Source organism: Nicotiana sylvestris, chromosome 3 (assembly GCF_000393655.2).
Source record: "Nicotiana sylvestris chromosome 3, ASM39365v2, whole genome shotgun sequence".
Classification (NCBI taxonomy): domain Eukaryota; kingdom Viridiplantae; phylum Streptophyta; class Magnoliopsida; order Solanales; family Solanaceae; genus Nicotiana; species Nicotiana sylvestris.
The window spans coordinates 44,993,014-45,015,462 of NC_091059.1; the positions used below are offsets into that span (position 1 = coordinate 44,993,014).

A 22,449-nucleotide genomic window follows, 5' to 3' on the forward strand; every position below is an offset into this window, starting at 1 on the left:
ATGATATCTTGAAAACTTCCATTAGCCTACCAATGATAATATACCTAGTCAACCCTTTTGAGCCATAGACCTTTTTCTTTCAAAAATTATGATACAAGCCTTTACCCGTTCTAAAACGACCCTCTCTTGGCACCCTTTCTTTCCTTAGCACAAGGCAAAAGCATAAGTTTGGGGTAGAGACAAGAAATGCAACAAAGTGGTAATAGGTACAAAATGAAGAAAAGGAAAGGCAATGAAAAAGAAAGAAAATCAAAAAGTCAAAAAGAATGAACAATCTAGAAAAAATGAAGGGATTCAATAAAAGAAAAGAGATGAAAGGTGTGGAATGTTTAGAAAGGAAAAAAAGGTTTGAAATGAACAATAAAGAGTGACTATGTGTCTCTCTAACCCCTAAGAAAGAAGTTAATGACTCAAAAAGTCAAGAAAATGTGTGCAAAAATGAAGTGCTTAAGGGAAGATGGAATCTACCTAGACCAAATATTTCTTACCCTAAACCAAAAGCCTTCACTATAACTCCACAAAAGCCCTATATGATCTTGAGTTGAATGAAGCTAACATTAGTGGTGACTCACATAAGGGGCAAGCTTATGGTACTTAGAGCCGGACTTGTGACCTTAATTTGAGAGAGATGAGTGTGTTTCTACTGTCCTCGTTCTGAGTGTTACAATCTAAAAGGGAGGTTTGCTTAGGGAGAGTTGAGGATGTATGAGTTTGGGTTCCACAACGACCAAAGTAGTAAAAAGAGTTCTCTTGATGGGTTGAGTCAATTCTTGATGCTCTTGTGTCACACTAAAACCATGGTGTTTAAAAGAGTGAATGTTGTTAATGATTCATTTGAATTGAGGGCAATTGTTAGTCCCAATTGATGCTATATGAGGTCACTTTAGGTCAGCTGAATTTTCTTGGATTTACTCTTAAGAGGTGGGTCTTATTTTGTTTGCTTGAGGACAAGCAAAAGCTTAAGTTTGGGGGAGTTGATAACTAGGGATTCTAGTTCATTCTACACTCCTTTTTACTTGAGTTTTGATTAAAAATATATACAAAATAGTCCCAAAGGCTTACATGTTGTACTTGTTTGCAGGGTTTGATCAAAAAAGTGATAATTAGTCAAAACCGGCTCAAAAAGGAGTGAAACATGCACAAGTACCAAGAACAAGTCAAAGCACAGCTGCAACAGGCCCACCGCGGCCGCAAGCCATTTTGTGCGTTCCACAGTGAGGAGATTCAGAGAGGTGCACTTTTGGAGCCTAAGTCAATGCGGATCGCGGAGGATTTAGTGCGGTCGCAGTGGCCTCTTTCCAGCCGCAACACATTTTGTGCAGTCCGCAAAGAAGGGGGTTCAGAGAGTTAGGAATTGGAAGATGAAGGCCAATGCGGTCCGCGGTCCTTTTTGTGCGGACCGTAGTTGAAGCCATCACAGCCGCGGTGCATTTTATGCGGCCCGCGGTGGCCAGAGTAAAAGGATGATTAATCAAGCCAAGAAGCCTCATTGCGGTCCGCGGTGCATTTGTGCGGACCGGACTACCTCGTCAGGGGTATTTTTGTCCAGAAAATTTTGCCTAGTATAAATACTTTTTTCCACATTTTTAGGGTATTTTTTGTAATCTGAGAAAGACTAGAGCACATGAACGGCTGTATTAGGCTATTTTGAGTAATTTGTAGCTACTTTAACACTGAATTTTCTTTATCTTTGTTTGTAATTAAATCTTATGGGTTATTCTTCATCTATTTATCAGTTTTCTTCCATTATTATGAGTAGCTAAACCCATTAGCTAGGGTTGTGGCTCAACCCTAGTGTGGGTATTTGATGGGTCTTGAGTTTTAAGGCTTGAATGTTTATGGGTGTTTGATATTTGGACTAATTTATGTTGTCCATTTTGAATTAGTGGTTGCAAACGCTAATTTGTGCCTTTTTGACTTGGGCCCTTCTTGAGAAAGAGAGCTTGAGTCTAGAAAAATTAGTCCAATAAGGAATTGGGGCGTACTCAAGAGATTGATAGCCCCAATTAAAGGGTTAAACCTAGAGATAGTAATACCTGACTTGAACCTAAATTGCTTGCACAATTATCATACCCAATTGGTCTTGAGAAAGTCAATTAGGGCAAAATCACTCAAACTACCGAGAGGTATAGAGTGAGAAGTTTCGTGCATTGGTTATATCGTAATCCCTAACATGACGACTTTGCCTTAGATTCGAGAACCCGTCAAGTATTTACCTAGGAGAAAGTCACTTCCCTAGTACCTCTTTAACCATTTAGACAACCTTTCAAGTATCTTACTCTTAGCTTAATTTAGCATCTTATTAGCATAATATTAGAAGTAATCAAAAGACCAACTATGATTGGAAGTGCAATTAAAAGCACTATGCATTGCTAGTTTGGATAGGAAACCAACTCATACTTCTAGCTCCCTGTGGATTCGATCCCGGCCATTTCGGGTAAAAGCTGCTTCGACCACTCTTGTCACTCTATAGTGTTGTAGGGTTGGCTCCGATCAATGATCAAAACAATCCTAAGGGTCCTCAGAACAGTGTTTTGGAAAGAGTTAAGCGCAAAAAAGTGATGAGGCCTCGCTTCACAGAAGCGAGAAGCGAAGCGCGCATCTTTTTGTTGTGAAGTGCAATTTAACACATAAATAAAAAAATAAAATAGGGATAGATAAATGGCTAAGAACTCATTAAAAATAATATATTAAGCAAATGTTTCAATTCTTGAATCAAGAAGCAAATAATAGATACTAAAACTAGATAGTGAATAATCCTCAAAAGTCATAACATATTAAGCAAGTGCAAAACAAAATCACAAAAGGAGCAACATCCTATTCTTCAACAAGATCTCCAAACTCTTGAAGTGTCATCATGTTCGAGTTATTATATTGGTCATCATCTTCTTCTTCTTCATCGGAGTCTTCATTAATTAGGGTTCTACTTGTACATGTACTTTTACTTGTAGATACTCTTTCTTTGCTCCTTAAAGTACTTCCCCTAAAACCATAAACATTTTATTCAACTCCACTTGCCATAGCAACATGACCAAAAGTGAGACCTTCTCCTTCAAACACTTCTTCTTCTTCATGATTTTTGGGGCCTCCAGTTAACCATTCATTTTCTTCATCAATGTTATCCAATAAAATTGGATCAATGATATTGCGAGATTTGTAACGAGAGCCAATGTTCTATTATATTTTACGAACAACGAGATCATTGAGTTTCTTTAGCTCAAGTCTGTTCCTCTTCTTAGTATGAATCTGCATAATAAGATGTAGAAAGTAACTAAGAGGAGGACTTAGGACAATTGAGATAAACTTTAATTTAGTAATAATGTAATATAGCTTCTCACATGTTCATAAACACTCTAATTTCTCTCGCATCTGGATGGGCTACAAGTTAAGCTTTGAACTCTAATAGCAAATTGTTGCAAGTTAGGAACTTCATAACCAAATTGCATCCACCATTCAACTGTAGAAGTATTATTTTAGAAGTTAATAACTTGAAAGTTAAATCTCTAAAGAGTAAAACAATTGAAAAAAATTGCTCACCCAGTGCCAATTTGGTTCTGCCTCTAATGGCCGAAGCTAATCCAAGAATTCCATCGGCTTGCATATACACACCAAGCTCTTGCCCTATTTTGTATTGCTTCACTTCATCTGGCACCAACTTCGCAACACGTGCATGATACTCCTTCCAAAAATTTAAATCTAAAGTCTTGTTCTCATTGTTTGTGTAAAACAATCCGAGGTTCAAAATATGCCATGCTGCATGTAAAGGTTGATGAAGCTGATCATCCCACCTTTTATCAATGATTTCAAACACTCTCTCATATTTCCTCCTATCATGATCAAATGCCTTCTCAATAGCTTCTTTAGCCCTATCCATGGCTTCATAAATGTATCCCATTGGTGGTTTTTTCTCCCCATCCACCAAACGAAGTACACTAACCAAAGGATTACCAACTTTAAGTGCTTGAACAGTGTCATTCCAAAAATATGGACCAATAATAAATCTCGCAACTTCTTTCCCAAGAGTTTCCTTTGCATAGATACTCTCACTCCATTCGGTTGACAAGACCAACGTTCGCAAATTTTGCTTTTGCAGGTAAACGTTATGCAAGGTCAAGATAGCTGTTGTGAATCTTGTCTTAGCCGGTTTCACCAAATTTCTTTGTTTTTTGTATCTTCTCATTATGTTCAACAACAACGGCCTTGGACTAATGTAAGAATATATCTTGATCGCCTTAGCAAAAACTGTACAAAGTCAATTTTCATAGTTAGTAAGTATAAGCTATTAACATTAAGGTTAAAAACATAAAATAGAAAATAAGAACCACTTGTTCACCTGTAGAATATGGGGCTAACTTGAAAATGTCACCAAACATCAAGTTGATACAATGTGCAGCACAAAGAGTCCAATAAATATTTGGAAAAACTCCTTTCAACATGCCACCCGCTTTTTTATTCTCACTTGCGTTATCAGTGACAACTTGAACCACATTTTCCGGTCCAACATTCAATATTGTCTTATCAAAAAATTGAACATTTTATCGGAATTGGTTGAGGAGTCACTAGCATCAGAAGATTCAAGAAACACACTACCACTCGGAGAATTCACCAAAATATTAATGACCATTTTTTCATTTTTTGCAGTCCATTTGTCCATCATAATGGAACAACCATAAACTTTCCATTGCGCCTTATGCTCCTCGACAATCTTGTCTGTCTTTTCCACCTCCTTTTTTTAGACAAGGAACTCTTACTTCGTGATAGATAGGGGGCTTCATTCCCGGGCCATATTGGCCAACGGCCTCAATGAATTCACTAAAACTATCGGTGTAATTTACACAATTAAAAGTAAGCCCTGCATCATACATCCACCTTGCAAAAGCATCTACAACACGCTCCCTCAAACTCTTCCTACAAGATTCTAAGTCAACATCTTCACCCTTTCTCTTTTCATTTGGTTTTTGTGAGAAAAAAAGATTAAGAAGACATTTCACATTGCTACCGGCAGTGGATGATCCACTTCCACTTTTGAATTATTTCTTTGAGATTTAGAGGGAGGTGGCCTCATTATATCATTGACTTCATCGTCATCCTCATCCATTTGACTATCTTCATCAAGAAAATTAATCATAGATGCTCCATGGCTCATTGGATTTTTTAACTCATTTTTTTCTTAACATAATCTCTCATTTATTTCTTAACAGTAACCGAAACACTTGGACATTCTTTGACATCTCTAAAACCACCGATTAGATGTCTCTTGTGACGATATATTCCACCATTATAAATTTTTTGACAAAAGATACATTGCACTCTTGAGTTATTATTGTCAACTGCAACTCCATACGCCCAAGCTGGATCTCTTTTTTGGCTTGATGCCATTGAATAATCAAATTAAATTTACTACAATAAACAACCAAAAAAATTACAATTAATTCACAGGACAAAACAGAAAACAGAGCATAAAGGGCACTTTTAATAACAGAAACAGAGCAGCATAATAGAAGAAAACAGAGCATAAAGAACACTTTTAATAACAGAACAAAAAGAAGTCATTTAGGGCAACATATGAGCGCTTAATCTAGAGAAAAAAATTGAAAGAAAAACAGAAGAGAAGAAGAATAACAGAAGAAGACAGAAAATAGAGCATGAAGAAGAAGAACAGAAGAACTGAAGAAGAAGACTAGAAGAAGAAGAAGAAGAAGAAGAAGAAGAAGAAGAAGAAGAAGAAGAAGAAGAAGAAGAAGAAGAAGAAGAAGAAGAAGAAACTTACCTGTTTTGGAGCAGCAGTGGTCTGTCGCAGACTAGAAGAAGAAGAACTGAAGAAGAAGACTAGAAGAAGAAGAAAAAGAAACTTACTTGTTTTGGAGCAGCAGTGGTCTGTCGTAGTGTCGCTGGAGTTCGTTGGGCTGGAGAAAAAGACCAGTGTATGGTTTGGTAACAGATGTCTTTGGAGCGTATGTTTATTTGCCCAAAATTTTTAAAAAAACCCTAGCTTCAGCCTTCTGCTCGCTTAAGCGAGATTTTTATCGCTTTTCTTAACGCGTCACTTCTCGCTTAAACGAGAAAAGCGCACGTTTTTCTAGTGTGAGTCGCTTTTTTTCTAGAAAAGCGTAACCCCTGTGCCTCGCTTCGTCGCTTAAAGCAAGAAGCGAGCTCTTTTAATAACCTTGCCTCAGAAGGTATACTACCAAAGCGAATAGAAAATAACTTGGTGAACATGTCAAACCTTTTCAACCCCTCGGAAGACAACGCAAGTTCGACTATGTAGCAATAACTAGGTGAACTGCTTCAACTGGCGAAACTGCTTGAGTATGATATCCATGAGCCATCTGCTCTTGAGTGTGAGTAGCGGGAGTCTGAGCTCCTCCCCTATCCTGAGAGATGGCTGGTGCCATAGGAAACACACTGATCTGGGCCACACTCTCCATAAAGCCAACCAGGTGGACTAGGGCATCCTGAAGTACGGAGGTAGCAATGAACCCCTCTAGGACCTAATCCGGTCCAACTGGCACGGTCTGAAAAGAGATCTACTCATCCTGCTCGATTTAAGGCTCTGCAATAGGTGGTGTTGTACGGGATCTATATTGAGTTAAGCCTCTACCTCTAGCTCTGCAATGGTAGTGGCAACAACCTGGGGCTTTGGCTCCTGATCAGCTGTGGATATCGTATGTGTCCTCACCATCTGTGAGAAAATAAGAATAGAATGATTCAATCTCAATGATAGATTAAAGTCGCATGACAGAGAAAGAAAGAAGGTGAAATTTCCTAAAGCCTTATAGTCTCTAGAAGATACGTACAGACGTCTCTGTACCAATCCTCAAAGACTCTACTAATCTTGCTCATAACTCGTGAGACCTACGCAACCTAGTGCTCTGTTACCACATGTCGCGACCCAAAATCTGAACCAATCTTGATCGTGATGGCGCCTAACACTGCTTGCTAGGACAGCTAACAAAATAAGATAATACGGAAAGGAAAGGAAAAAATATCTGATAACTAATCAATAACATAATGGTAAATCACCCCAAGATTTGGTGTCACGAGTACATGAGTGTGTAGATCAAGCTAAATACGTATAGTTTTCAAAAAATTTACAAGAATTTTTTCTCGCTCTATTAGATCCCCTATGCTATACACCATCCAAAAATCTTCGCAACTTCCACCAAATTTGATTCTTCTTCATCTCTCCATCAACATAAAACCCGGTTTGCTTCCCCCAAGTTCTTTTATAATGTATTATCGTATAATATGTATTATCGTGTATATATATATATTGTCATGCTCCATCTGTTTCAATTTGTGTGAACATTTTCCTTTTTAGTTTGTGCAAAAAAGAATGACTTCTTTCCTTATTTGGAAATAAATTTATCTTTATGCAATGATTTATAGCCACAAAAAATATATGTGCATTATTTTACTCCACATGTTTGAAAATCATCTATTTTTTTCTTAAATTTCACGTCTAATCAAATAGGTTCACATAAATTGAAATAGAGTGAGTATATTTTAATTATATAACATATAGTGTATATACAAAATATACAGTATACAATACATTAATGGAGAAATTGGAAAAAAGAATTTATAAGGTAGATACTTTTAGGTAAGAGAGATATATTAGTATATGTTTTAGGTGAGAGAATCTCAAGAGAGATATACTAGGGATATGAAAAGTTGTGAATTTTAAAATAAATTATATTATATATAATTTTGTGAAAGTAATTGTAGAAAATTTGAATAAGTGTTAAAAAGATATTATTCTATGTAAATTATTTCACCACCATTTAAATGTTGACCTTGTTTGGAAAAAAAAATTGCGGCTAAGTATTAGGTTTCAAAGTCCTGACGAATGGTCAGAAATTCAAATTGTGGAGCAAAACGTGCGGATTGCTAGGCTTTGTGGCCAAATATATCGTTCATTTGGCAAATCCACATGAGAAGAAATTGCCTTATCATAAATAGTTTTGTATACATTGTTTTGGGTAAAAATTGCAGGGGCGCTCTATTTGGTCGCATTCATTTAACTTATACCCATTTTTTTAAAAAAGTTTTAACTTGTACCTTTTTTTAAACAATTCAGCTCTATTTCTCCTTCTCCCTCTCCTCCTTCGTTTTCTTGCTCTTCTTCTTTCTTTTTTTTTTAGGTTGTGTGCTGTATTTGAAGGAAAAGAAAAAGGGAGAAATATTGGCATGAGCTGTCACAGTAAAGAGTTATGTCGGCTTCATGTCAAAGAAGAAGAGATACACATTACACTCATAGCTACTGTTCCTATTACAACTTGGCCCCCTGCTTTATATGATTAAGTGCACTCTTGAGTGTTGAGTTCCGAATTCTTTTTTATAAGTATTATTTTATGTTATTGTTTTGTTTATTGGGTTTCGATTTTCTTAATGAGTTTTACTTTTCTTTTGCTTTTTCTTTCTGCTAGATATGTGAACTGAATTAGAAGATTTGACCACTGACAGACTTGGATCGTAACATTGGACTGGGACTTGCACCTTCTGTGTTCATGAATTCAGTAGAAGCTAGTTCTTTCATGTAAGATGGAACTGTGAAACAAATAACTAGAGATGAATATAGATGCTTACATATTTTCATGTGTGAGACAAGAGCAAATCAGAAAAACTCGTCAGTTATAAAACAAAAACTTCAGCTCTAGAGCTGAAGTTCGCCAGTTATAAAACAAAACTTCAGCTCTAGATCTGAAGTTCGCCAGTTACAAAAACAAAAACTTGAGCTCTAGAGCTGAAGTTCGCTAGTTAAAAAAACAAAAACTTCAACTCTAGAGCTGAACTTCAGGCCCGACTACTAGAATGCTGAAGTTTTGCGTGATTGTCTTTGTTACTTCAGCCCCGTATGCTGAAGTTATGCGAAAAAGCGGGTACGCTTGCAATTTTTTTTGCAAAACAGACTTAAGTCATAACATACTATTTAGTATCCAGTATACTATTGTTATGGTGTTCTGATATTTATATAGTATACCAAGATTAATGTTTAATTATGTTATTCTAATATTTTTGATATACGGCATATTGGTATACCATGATTAATGTTAAATCACAGTATATTTTATTTGAGTATATTAAATAATATACCTAATATTCTTGGTGTACTACATATTGATATACCATGATTAGTGTTGAACTATAGTAATCTTATATTCTTGTGTATACTATACATTAGTGCTGAATCATTGTATACTTTGTTCGAGTATGTTAAATAGTATACCTAATATTTTTGGTATACTACACATTAGCATATTATGCTTATTTTTGAATCATAATATTCTTATATTTTTGGTATACTTATATACTATGATTAGTGTTGAATCATAACTTAATTTGAGTATGCTAATTGGTATACATAATATTCTTGGTATACTACACATTAGTATACCATAATTACTATTGATTCATATTATTCTCATATCCTTGGTATATTACACATTGGTATACAATAAAAATTATAGTATACCAAATTCTAGACTTCACCGATTTAACAATAGAGAATAAAAAAGGTGAAGAGTACAAATTTTTTATTATAAAAAACCTAAATTTTCTTAGAAAATTAAAAAAATCATCTACAAATATAAAATAAAAATTTCAAAAAGAATAAAATAAAAAAAAGTGATACGGTAACTATCTGTAATTATTACAACTAATTAATAAACTGGAAGAAAGCGATAAAAGTTCTTGGCTGAAGAATTTTTTTGAAAACAAATAGAAAAAACTAATGTTTAACCAAAAAATGAAATTTTAGTCAAAGCTAGAATTTAGAAGAACACGGATTACTGATAATCAAAAGAATGTATAAAAGGAAGTAATTTAGGTAGCAAGAAAGTAATCAAGAGAAAAACAAGTAAACCAAAGTTTATTCCAATAGTGTTTCATGTCCTTACAATTGATCAGATATCTCCTTTTTATAGATATCTTGGAGATATACGTTTTTCCCAAATCATAATGAGGCTATTATGAGTAATTAAAGACATTGAATGCTACGTTACATAATCATTACATTCAATACAAATTCTCTAACGTATTCCACATTTAATGCCTATTAAATGCCGTATTTGCACTCTTTTCTATTGTCTGATTCATTCCTTTTGATTCTCGGACATAAATGACTTAGATAGGTACGGGCGCTGAGTTATTTGAATAACTGCCCGTGCCTCTTCCTCTGCCATTTGCTCGTATCTGTTGCAACTCGTGCCTCTTGGCTCGTTGTAATTCTTTGACCATTTGACCAGTCTACGTGTCTCGACATGTCACCCTTACAATTTTTTCCAATACAGATAGTCCTTCCATTTTCGATTTATTCATCAGTTGAATATTTGGGAAGTGTATTTCACTAAAAGAGAATTTTTGTCACCATTAATGCTATGACAAAATTGACGCTTCAATTGTCGCTTTCATTTAATGCTCCATACACGTGTCATTTTTTCATTGGTTTTATAGTTTTGCATCCCTTTTCAAGGCTTTTTTACGGCTCCACTATTCACGAAGTGCCAGTTATCATTATTATAGTCCTTCCATCACTGCACTTTTACCTTTCGCGGTTGCTTATTAATATAAATATAACTTCTTTCCTTGTCTTTTACCACATAAAGCTTATTGAACACTTAATTCCTCAAATCTCAGTTCACTTCTTCCACACATTATTCTTCTTCGCCATGTCTTCACCAAACCCTAACCCTCGGAGAGTTCCCATTGTTGATACCTTCCTCAATGCCTCCATTAGGCATAGAAGGGGAGGTAGGCTTCGTAGCTTCGGGTCTACTCGTGGTGGTGGTTCATCTATACCTTCTCCTTGTTTTGGTCCTTCTTCTAGAACCAGAGGTTCCCTTTCTCACAAATCTTCTTCTAGGGGTAAAGAACCTTCTGAACCATTATGTGAGCCTTTAGTAGAGGAGATAGTCCCTACAGAACTATCTTTTTACCATGATAGGGAATCTCTTAGAAACCAGGTTTCCGCTTTAGATCGTGTTGATGCTTACCCCACTCAAATTACAGAAGTTTTGATTCCTGTAGTTTGCAAAGACTGTTATTGGAGTAATGATTTTTCCATTATTATTCCTAGTCCAAATCAGAGATTACTTCTTACGTGACTGGGTTCTCTTTTGTTTATACATACCCTTTCACTTTAGGGTTCAAACCAGCTATTGACTCAGTCATTCTTGAATTTTGCCGTTTCTTTAATGTCTGTTTTGGTCAAATTGGCCCAATCATATGGAGGACTGTGGCCTGTTTGAGGCATTTAACCAATATGGCTGACGTTTTCTTTACTTCCCCTCACCTGATTCATCTTTACTCCCCTAGGCTTTTCCGTAATGGCATTTTTACCCTAGTAGCCAGGAGTAAGAGGGTTTTGGTAAGCCGTGAAGATGACAAGGACCGTGGCTGGTATGCCCGATTTGTTGCTGCCTCCACTGTTGGCTTAGTGGGTGAGGATAACGTTCCCTTCCCTGAGAAGTGAAATTTTGCACGTAAGTCTTTTATCCTTCTCGTACCTTTTTTCTTCAAGTTTATCAACTTCTCTAATTCTGCCCTTTTTTTAAGCAACCATGGGAGTTGTGGAGGATATTCCCAATTTCCGTGGTTGGGTAGATAAATTGCTGAAGACCGCACCAATAGATGGTAGGTCTTGGAGAACAGTTTCTAACCGTTACGGTTGGAAAGTAAAAACTCATGGTAAGAGTTTTTATTTCATTTTTCACGCATATATATATTTTTCTTTATTTCTCTAACTCCCATCCTTCTTTTTATCAGGATTTGTTATTCGAGGAGTTATTGCTGAAGCAGTTGCGGCCTTTCGTGTCTCTTCGGGAACCCGTACTCCTTCGGGGACCCGTATCTCTTTAGAAAGAGCCCGAGAAATAGTCTTGGGTTCTTCTTCTGCGAAAAGGAAAGCTGTTGAAGAGGAAGACTCTGAATAATAGGAAGATGGGGGCTCCCTGGTGACGAGGCCACGAGCTAGGAGACGCGTCGTCTCTGATGACGAAGCTGAAGTTTCCCCTCGTCTTTCTGTTTCTCTTACCGAACCTGCTGAAACCCCAGTAATAATTCCAGACGATGGCGTCACTCCTCATGATACTCGTGAGTCTATTGATCAACTTTTCATCAGTGGTTTTGGTAGTGGAAGTTTAGGGCCTATTTTAGATGAAATACTCTTATCTTCTTTTCAACTCCCGTGCCTGTGATTCCTTCCTTACTAGCCCCAGCTGTTTCTGTTCCTTCTTCTACCGCTCCTGCTTTGACAATTCCCCCTCCTATCATTCATCATACGGAAGTGGGCTCTTCAAGTAGAAGTGTCGCTATGAGGAGGGTAACTATTGAAGTTCCTGCTGATAGCAGCCTTTTGAGGAAGTCAGGTCAGGCAGATATATGGCTGGAGCCTTTAATTGGCCCAATTGAAAAATCAAAGCTGGAGAGCTATAGTTCCTTGACTCTAATGAATGATATCGTGCATGCCACTTTGAAGGTATTTTCCTTATCTCCCTTCTTTACTTTGTAAATTTTTTTTATCTTTGGGATTCTTATTTCCCTTCCTTTTTTTTAGGCCAATCTTATCGGCACAGAAATGATGAACAAAATCCCACTCTTGGAGAAGGTAGCATGTGACTCAGAGAAGATAGCACGTGATTCTCAGTTGGAGGCGATCAATTGGAAGGAACAATTTGAGAGTGCACAAATTGATATGGAAGATTTACAAGAGAGCAAGAGTACCTTAGAGCAGCAGGTGCAGGCTTTAACTTCAGAGTTAGCGGTTGTAAAAGCTTCCTCAAGCCAAGCAGAAAAAGAAAAAGAACGTCTCGAATCCTCCATCTCAGAGCAACTATCTAAGGCCAGTGAAGAGAACAGAGAGTTGAAGGTTCTTTTGAGTCAAAAAGAAGTTTACGTTGGGGAGCTCGTGCAAAGCTTAACTCAAGCACAAGAAGACCTTCGAGTCTCTGCTGATAAGGTGTGTGCTTTAGAGATCTCACATGCCTCTCTTCAAGCTTCTTATAACTCCGCCTTGGCTGAAAATGAAGAGCTAAAGAATGAGATTGCTGATTGGGAAAAGGATTATGAGATCCTTGAAGAAAAATCTATTGTTGAGGTAAGTTGGGCATTTTTGAATTCACGTTGTGATACCCTAATTGCAGTTGGCCAAGAAAACTTTAACCTAGAGTCGGAGTTAGCTAAGATCAATGAAACCATTGAAAATGCTCAGCAAACTCAGGACTTCCCTTCTCCCGTGGTTGAAGCTCCCGTGAATGTTGAAGCTGATACGGGTATCCCAACTCTTTTAAGCCCAATCGAGCTTGCTACTTCAAGCCAAATTGAAATCGCATCTATTGATGCACCTGCCCAAATTGAGCCCGCTGCTATTGATGCTCCTGCTTCAGTTCCACAAACTTCTCAGTGACCAGTTTTAATCATTTGAATGATTTTGTTTTTGTTTTTATTTTGGAAAATTGTAATCAAACCCTTAGCTTCATTCGAGGGTTGGTTTTGGAAACGCAAGTCTCCAAGTCTTTTATGGGGCAATTTGTATAAACAATTTCATAGTTTTATGACTAAGTTCGTACTTAGTCTTCAGTTTTTAAGTATTAAGAAGTTTTTCATGTTATTATCTTAAACTTCTGTCTGCTTTATTCTTGCCTTTATTTTTAAGGACTTATAGAATAATTTGCATTTTTGTTCTTCGAAAATGCTTCTGTTAATCTCATGACTAACTAATTTATACATGAGTTTTATAAAAGAGAGCACTTTTATAGTTCGACACTTAATGAAGAAGACGTCTCGACTTCATAATGGTATTATCATACGATAAAAGAAATAGGAACACACATGTTTCTTTGAAATAACTTTGACAAGTTTTGAATAATACTTTACATGTATTTGAATTACATCTATAACTTTCTCGTGACTATTTTTCTTGTAACAGATTTTTACAAAAAAAGAATAATAGACACGGGGTTTTTCCTTATAACCAATTTTAGTACATAGCCTTTACCCTAACTATAGTGAGGTTTTTCTTTGGCCTTAGCTCGTGGCTCCATCTCGTGACTTTGTGACTTTTACTCTGCACTTGATTCTTTTAGGCTTGATTTTTCCTCAATCTTCTTTGTCTTCTTTATATACATGTCTGTGTATATTATGTAGTCCGCCAAGTGTTTGAGTGTTGAAGTATGAAGCCTCGAGCACTTGATATTTTCTCTCATTTGGTCCTTTTCCTGAAAAGGAAAGACATACGGGACTCGGAGGTGCGATTATAGATGAAGACTGCTTAACCCGTTTGAATTTCTATCAGAATAATTGTAACCCTAGGCTAGGAATTTTAGGTTATTCCATGTGCCTTACAGGTCATGACTCATTATTTAGTAGGGGTTAGCTTTTTGCCTATCATCTAAAATCGTTAGTAAAATTTTAACAATTCAAAAATTAAATTTAAAATGGTGATACCTGACCGTGGGTATTCCTTAGAAATAGTATCTTTTCAAATGAACAGCATTCCAATGTGAATGTAGTATCTTGTCATCCATTGTCTCCAGTTCATATGCTCCCTTTCCTGCAATATCACGAACTCTATAGGGTCCTTCCCATGTTGGACTTAATTTACCCGCGTAAGCTGCCTTTGTAGATTGAAAAACCTTTTTAAGCACAAAGTCGCCCACTTTGAAGAATCTGAGGCATGCTTTTCGGTTGTAATATCGTTCTGTAACTTGCTTTTGGGCTGCCATTCTTATTAATGCAGCTTCTCTCCTCCCCTCTAGTAAATCTAGATTGACCCGCATCTCCTCGTCATTAGATTCTTGTGTCGCCTGTGTAAACCATGTACTTGGTTCCCCTATCTCAACTAGAATTAAAGCCTCAGCTCCATAAACCAATAAAAAAACGGTGTTTCTCCTGTACTTATTTTTGCAATAGTGCGATATGCCCATAAAACTCCAGGTAACACTTCAAGCCAGTTACCTTTTGATTCCTTTAATTGTTTCTTTAAATTATTGATAATAACCTTGTTCGTTGATTCTGCTTGCCCATTACCCACCGGATGATAAGATGTAGACGTAATCCTTTTAATTTGCCAACTTTGAAAGAATTATGTGATTTGAGCTCCAATAAATTGAGGGTCATTATCACACACGATCTCCTTTGGTACACTGAATCAGCATATGATATTCCGCCAAATAAAAACTTTGACTTCCTTTTCTTGCACCTGTTTAAATGCTCCTGCCTCCACCCATTTAGTAAAATAATCAGTGAGTATGAGCAGAAACTTTACCTGTCCTTTTGCTTGTGGTAATGGACCCACGATATCCATTCCCCATTTCATAAATGGCCATGGCGCAATGACCGGATGTAATAACTTCGCAGGTCTATGCATATTGTTATTGTACCTTTGACATTTATCATATTTGGCCACAAAACTTTCTGTTTCTTCTTCCATTTTAGGCCAATAATAACCTGCCCTAATTAAGGTTCTTACCAATGACCTTCCTTCTGCGTGATTCCTACAACGTCCCTCGTGTATTTCTTTCATTACATACTCCATTTGCAAAGGTCCGAGGCATCTTGCTAAGGGACCACCGAACATTTTACGATATAAATTGCCTTGCTTTAAGCAGTACCGAGCAGCCTTCTTTCGAAGCGCATGAGCTTTTTTCTTATCATCAGGGACGGTACCATACTGCAAAAAGCAACAATCTCGTTCCTCCAATCCCAAGTTAAATTATTAAAATTTACCTCATTCTTATTAGGATCAAGAACTTAGTGAAATAAATGTATAACTGAGGCGTTTGCATCGCTTGACACATCAGCTGCAGATGCGAGATTAGCTAGGGCGTCCGCTCCAACATTTCCATCCCTTGGTATTTGTATAACTTTCTAGGTTTGAAATTGCTTTATCAATTCCCGTACCTTTTCTAAGTATTGTTGCATCCTTGCTTCCCTAGCTGTATAAGTCCCCAGCATTTGATTAACCACGAGTTGCGAATCACTCTTGATTATAATCTGATTTATGCCAAGCTCTCATGCCAATTCTAGACCTGTAATCACAGCCTCATACTCTGCTTCATTGTTAGTTATGGAGTGACATTTAATAGCTTGTCGAATGGTTTCACCCGTAGGTGGTACCAAGACAATCCCTAAACCAGCACCTTTTACATTAGATGAACCATCAGTGAATAAAGCCCAAGTTCCCGAGTTAGATCCATTGAATACCTGTAATTCTTTTTCTGCTTCTAATTGCATCCCCTAGCTAAAATCAGCTAACTTGTGATTTTATAGTATTTCTAGGTTGGTATGTGATTTCGTATTCACTTAACTCTATTGCCCACTTAGCTACCTACCTGATAACTCATGCTTATGTAATATATTATGTAAAGGTAGACAGTTACTACAGCGATAGGATGACACTGAAAGTAAGGTCTTAACTTTCTAGATGTCATGATTAATGCAAGTGCAAGTTTTTCTAACTGAGGATACTGTGTCTCCGCATCTAACAAAGATTTACTAACATAATATATAGGGGATTGTTTACCTTGTTCTTCTCGGACCAAAACAGCGCTTACCGCAACTTCCGAAACAACAAGGTAAATGAGTAGTCTTTCCCCAGCCTTTGGTTTTGCCAGCAAAGGTGGATTTGATAAGTACGTTTTCAAATTCCTGAGTGCCTGTTGACATTCCTCATTCCAATCAAAATGATCCTGCTTTTTAAGGGCTGATAAGAATTTAAAACACTTCTCTGATGATTTAGAAATGAATCTTCCCAAGGCTGCAATCTCCTTGTTAGTCTTTGAACTTCTTTCTTGTTTGAAAGTATATTAGGGATTTCTTTAATGGCCTTAATCTGTGCAGGATTCACTTCAATACCACGGTTAGAAACAAGAAAACCTAAAAACTTACCTGATGCAATGCCAAATGCACATTTTTCGGGATTTAACTTCATATTAAATTTTCGCAAAATTGAAAATGTGTCAGATAAGTGTGATATGTGATCTTTTGAATACTGAGTTTTAACAAGCATATCATCTATATATACCTCCATAGTCTTTCCTAAATGCTATTGAAACATTTTGGTAACTAACATCTGATACGTTGCACCTGCATTCTTTAGACCAAAGGGCATTACTTTATAACAGTAAGTCACCTTGTCTGTTATGAATGAAGTTTTTTATTCATCTCCCGGATCCATTTTAATCTAATTATAACCTGAATATGTATCTAAAAAACTTAATAGTTCGTGACCTGCAGTTGTGTCAATCAATTGATCTATGTGTGGTAGTGGAAAAGAATCTTTAAGGAAGGCTTTATTAAGATCTGTATAATCTACACAAACCCGCCACTTACCGTTCTTCTTTGGAACTACAACAGTGTTAGCTAGCCAGTTAGGATACTTTACCTCACGAATGGAACCAATTTTTAGCAATTTTTGGACTTCTACTTGAATCACCTGATTCTTGAAAGTTCCTTGCTTTCTTTTCTTTTGCTTGACAGGAGGGTTTTTGGATCTTCATTTAGTTTATAAGTCATCACCTCCGGTGGTATTCCTGTCATGTCAGAGTGGGACCAAGCAAAGCAGTCCACGTTAGTTTTCAAAAATTCAATTAACTTACCTCTCATACCTTGGCTAAGATTGGCTCCAACATAGACTTTTTTATCAGGCCATTGAGCAAATAACACGATAGGCTCTAATTCCTCTATTGTTGTTTTGATATTTTCATTCTCTTCTGGTTCTTGAATGGTATCAAGCCTTGAATCTACATCTATTTGCCCTTGTTCAGTTGAGGTTTGTGTTGTGGTGTCCTCAACTACCTTCTATGATTGCTATTTACCTTCATTTCTCGTACTTGTATCTGCAACAGAGTTGATAGCCCTGGCTATATGTTGATCTCCACGAATTTGATAGATTCCCCATGGAGATGGAAATTTAATAACTTGATGCAAGGTTGAAGGAACAACATCCATTTCGTGGATCCATGGTCTCCCTAGAATCATGGTGTAAGCCATCTCCATATCTACCACCTGGAACTTTATATCTTTGACGACTCATTCAGCGAATGTGGTGAGTGTTACCTCTCCTTTCGTGAGGACACAAGAATTATCAAATCCAGATAGAGTATGCGCCTTTGGTATCACTTTATCTTCAGCTTGCATCTTACGTAATACTCTTAGCAAAATAATGTTCACGGAACTATATGGATCAATCAAAACTCGTTTCACATTAGTATCATGTACAATTAAAGATATTATCAGTGCGTCGTTATGAGGGATTAATACGCCATCTGCATCTGCGTTATTGAATGTAATGTTGTCTTCCTCTAAAACATGTCGCACCCGTTTCACTGGGTAATTATTACTTTGGAAATTTTGTTAGCTGCAGTATATGATATACCATTGACGTCTTCACCCCCACTTATAACGTTGACAGTTCTTTTGGGAGAAGGTGGTTTTGGAAGCTCCTGCCTGTTCTTCATGTAAGCTTACTTGCCTTTCTCACTGAACAACTCAATAAGATATCCTTGTTTTAATAAATGATCAACTTCACTTTGTAAAAATCTGCAATCTGCTATTTTATGTCCGTGGTCATTATGAAACTCGTACCAATGGTCAGGGTTGCGCCTGTTTGGATTCGATCTCATTTCCTTTGGCCATCGAACCTTATCTCCCATGCTTCTCAAAACAGCTACGAGCTCGGAGGTGCTACGTTGAAGTTGTAACCACCAAATCTCGCTTTTAAATTTCTATCATCATCTCGTGACTCATAGTTGTTTCGCTCGTTCCCGAATCTTGATGAAGAACCTGATTCTCTGTTTCTTGATCTGTGATCATACCTTTGATTATCCTGTTATGACCGTGTGTCCTTTCCCACAGGTCCCATGTAAGGCTCTACCTATTTTTACCGGATCTTTTTTCGGTCTCCGCACGTCTCGAACTTACCTTTTCTTCTTTTTGAAATCGTGGAACAGTATCTTCCTCAATCCTCAGCTTTGTGTTATACCTGTTATAAACATCATTCCACGTTGTAGCTGGGAATTCTCGAAGGCTTTCCTTGAGTCTCCTCGTAGCTTCTAAGCTTTTTTCATTCAAATTACTTGTGAAAGCTATAGCTGCCTAGTTGTCAGGTACACGTGGCAATGTCATTCTTTCAAGTTGAAATCTGTCCATGAATTCTCTAAGCAGTTCTGAGTCCCCTTGCTTGATTTTGAAAATATCCTCCATTCTTTTCTCTACTTTTTGAGCTCCCGAGTGTGCTTTGATAAAAGAATCTGCAAGCTCAGCAAAAGAATTTATAGAATTTTTGGGTAAAAGAGAATATCATGTTAGCGCTCCTTTGGTGAGCGTTTCACCAAATTTTTTGACTAATACTGATTCAACCTCCTGCTTAGTCAAATCGTTGCCTTTTACGCCCGTTGTGAATGCAGTCACGTGATCTCGTGGGTCTGTTGTTCCATTATATTTTGGAATATCAGGCATTTTGAACTTTTTTTGAATTGGGAGTGGAGCGGCACTTGGCTTCCAGGGTTGTTGCGAATATCTATCCATATATACCCCTTTGATTATGGGCGGCACTCCAGGTATCTGCACTATGCGCTCACTTTACTCCTTGAGCTGTTTCTGCAAGGTTAGTACTAAATTTTATAAATCATAATTAATTACATTACCTGGTTCTCTCTCCTGTGATTCACTGGGAGTTACATCGCTGCCTGAGTTAACAAGCCCGGAATGAGAGTTTTCCAAAGTGTTATTATTTGGAGTAGGTGTGGGTGTTGCAACAGGTAACTGGTTAACAAGTGTCTCAACAGCTTTGTTGACCTGAGCAGCAATTAATTTCTGCAAAGCTTCATCAACAGCTTCAGCATTTTCAAATTGAGCATGCTCGTTTATTTGAGACCCATCAGGAGTACCCTCACGAGATTGCCATGGAGAGTCTCATGGAGTAGAAACTTGAGTGTTAATATTCTGTGGATCTCCCTGATTTTGTTGGTTCTCTTGGTTTCCTTAAGTGTTATCATTGTTGTTCGACATAATTGATGCAACAAGGAAAGTTAAGTGAAAAGAAAATAGATTATCAGTTTTCCGGTAACGAAACCAATTTGTTTAACCAAAAAATAAAATTTTAGTCAAAGCTAGAATTTAGAAGAACACGGGTTACTGATAATCAAAAGAATGTATAAAAGGAAGTAATTTAGGTAGCAAGAGAGTAATCAAGAGAAAAACAAGTAAACCAAAGTTTATTCCAACAGTGTTTCGTGTCCTTACAATTGATCAGATATCTCCCTTTTATAGATATCTTGGAGATATACATTTTGCCCAAATCATAATGAGACTATTATGAGTAATTAAAGATATTGAATGCTACGTTACATAATCATTACATTCAATACAAATTCTATAACGTATTCCACATTTAATGCCTATTAAATGCCGTATTTGCACTCTTTTCTATTGTCTGATTCATTCCTTTTGATTCTCGGACATAAATGACTTAGATAGGTACGGGCGCTGAGTTATTTGAATAACTGCTCGTGCCTCTTCCTCTGCCATTTGCTTGTATCTGTTGCAACTCGTGCCTCTTGGCTCGTTGTAATTCTTTGACCATTTGACCAGTCTACGTGTCTCGACACGTCACCCTTACAATTTTTCCCAATACAGATAGTTTTTCCAATTAAAGGACAATCGAAACGAGATTAATTATTTAAAATTCAGAATCACCACTTGGGATAATTTATGGTGTCCCAAGTAACCGGTTTAAAATCCCAAATCGAGGAAAGTTGACTATTTACGGTCTGCAAACACAGAAATCCAGGTAAGGAATTCTGTTAACCCGGGAGAAGGTGTTAGGCATTCCCGAGTTCCGTGGTTCTAGCACGGTCGCTTTGATCATACTTGGCTTAAACAAATTGTCTAATTACTCATTTTAGAACCTATGTGCATTTGCCTCTTTTAATTAAGAAATTATCTTGAAACGGGTCACGCGTACGTGTACTCATTTGTTTGGCGCGTCAAAAATCATGTCACGCGAACGTGTCCACAATTAATAACGCTTTATTATTATTAAGAAAGTTTGGTCGAAGTTGCGCGAACGCATACCTCGATTTATTTTTAAAGAATCGTAATTATATCACGCGAATGTGTACACAATCACGATGATTGACTAATTAATAGCACCTGCAACGTGCTAGCGATCATTCATGACAATTCAAACAAAAAAAAAGCCCAGCATTCCTCAAAGATATTATATATGCTAAATTATAACAAGTCATGTAATACAGTAATTCAACTGCTATTAGTTGACTTTTGTTATATCATAAATTCCACTGACACCGATGTGGGATTGAATTCTAATTATATATTTTCCAAATCAGATAATGAGACATAAATTTCTTTCAACTCCATCATTTATTTGTTTGATATGGCAATTCCACTTATTCTTGCCTCTTCTGGTGGAGTTCCCATCTCCAAATTAAATAATACGAATAGTAATTACATGACCTCTAGATTCACTCGCTATATAAACAACGTAGAAATTTTCATATACCTCACAACTAACTTCAAATATTCTCTAGCACTTCATATCTTTAGCCAACACAGTAGTTCCTCTCTGGTTATTCCATTAGAATTAAGCAAGAAGATCACTCCCGGCCATAGAAAACTAATACTCCTATGATTCAATCAAAAACTAAAAGGGCATTTCACCAGCATCAAATCCTTAAGCAACAGAAGCCATATGGCAGATCAAATCAATCACACGAGGGCTGTCACCCCTTTCATTGTCATACCACAACACAAGTTTCACAAAGTTCTTGCTCAAGGCAATTCCAGCATTGGCATCGAAAATGCTTGATCTGCTCTCACCAACAAAGTCTGTGGAATACTCCGAAACCATTACAAAAGAATAGAGGATTTCTAAGTATTACTTAGTCAAATTCTATCCCAAATATAATGAAACTAAATCCAACATAAATTCAAGACAATAAAACTATAGACATTCAGCTCCAAATTCAACTAACAAACAAGAACAGGTCAGCCACATATTTCAATCAGAACCACGAGAGTAACATCACAAACAACAAAGAAAAGGCAGAAAGAGGGACCTGAATCATTTTCAAACGTATTTGAATCTCCGACGATTCCAACTTACTGAGGATTCCGATGATTGAACTCGATCGAAAAACAAGCACAACAATAGAAACTTCGGCAGAAACTACAAACGGCAACCTCGAGCGGCAACTCGAACGATCAACTACCCGTTTCACCTCCACTCCATTCGGAAACCAAAACCAAAAGAGACAGCCTAGATTTCATTATGCATCTCAAGTTTGATTTTTCTTTAGTTCTTTTTGGTCCAGATTTTCTTTTGTTTTTGAACAAATTCCTTTTTTATATGTGAGATTTGTAACATGTTATACCAAAAACGTTATCTTAGCCTTGGATCTAATATAGAAATGGCAGCTTCATCTATGT

At 37.0% G+C, this 22,449-nt stretch overlaps 1 protein-coding gene and 1 long non-coding RNA gene across 2 annotated transcripts; both read right to left on the bottom strand.

Annotated features, from left to right (window-relative positions):
- Positions 1-3,000: 3,000 nt before the first annotated feature.
- On the bottom strand, positions 3,001-5,146 carry LOC104230094 (uncharacterized). Its single transcript, XM_070169020.1, has 7 exons — positions 5,000-5,146; positions 4,836-4,943; positions 4,607-4,726; positions 4,334-4,514; positions 3,538-4,242; positions 3,399-3,457; positions 3,001-3,174 (listed from the first exon to the last, which is right to left on the bottom strand). The coding sequence occupies exons 1-7, from the start codon at positions 5,144-5,146 to the stop codon at positions 3,001-3,003; spliced, it is 1,494 nt and encodes a 497-aa protein (XP_070025121.1).
- Positions 5,147-21,368: 16,222 nt separating this feature from the next.
- On the bottom strand, positions 21,369-22,190 carry LOC104210883 (uncharacterized). The gene is made up of 2 exons (XR_011405787.1): positions 22,080-22,190; positions 21,369-21,849 (listed from the first exon to the last, which is right to left on the bottom strand). It is a non-coding gene; the product is annotated as an uncharacterized lncRNA (long non-coding RNA).
- Between the last annotated feature and the right edge of the window lie 259 nt (positions 22,191-22,449).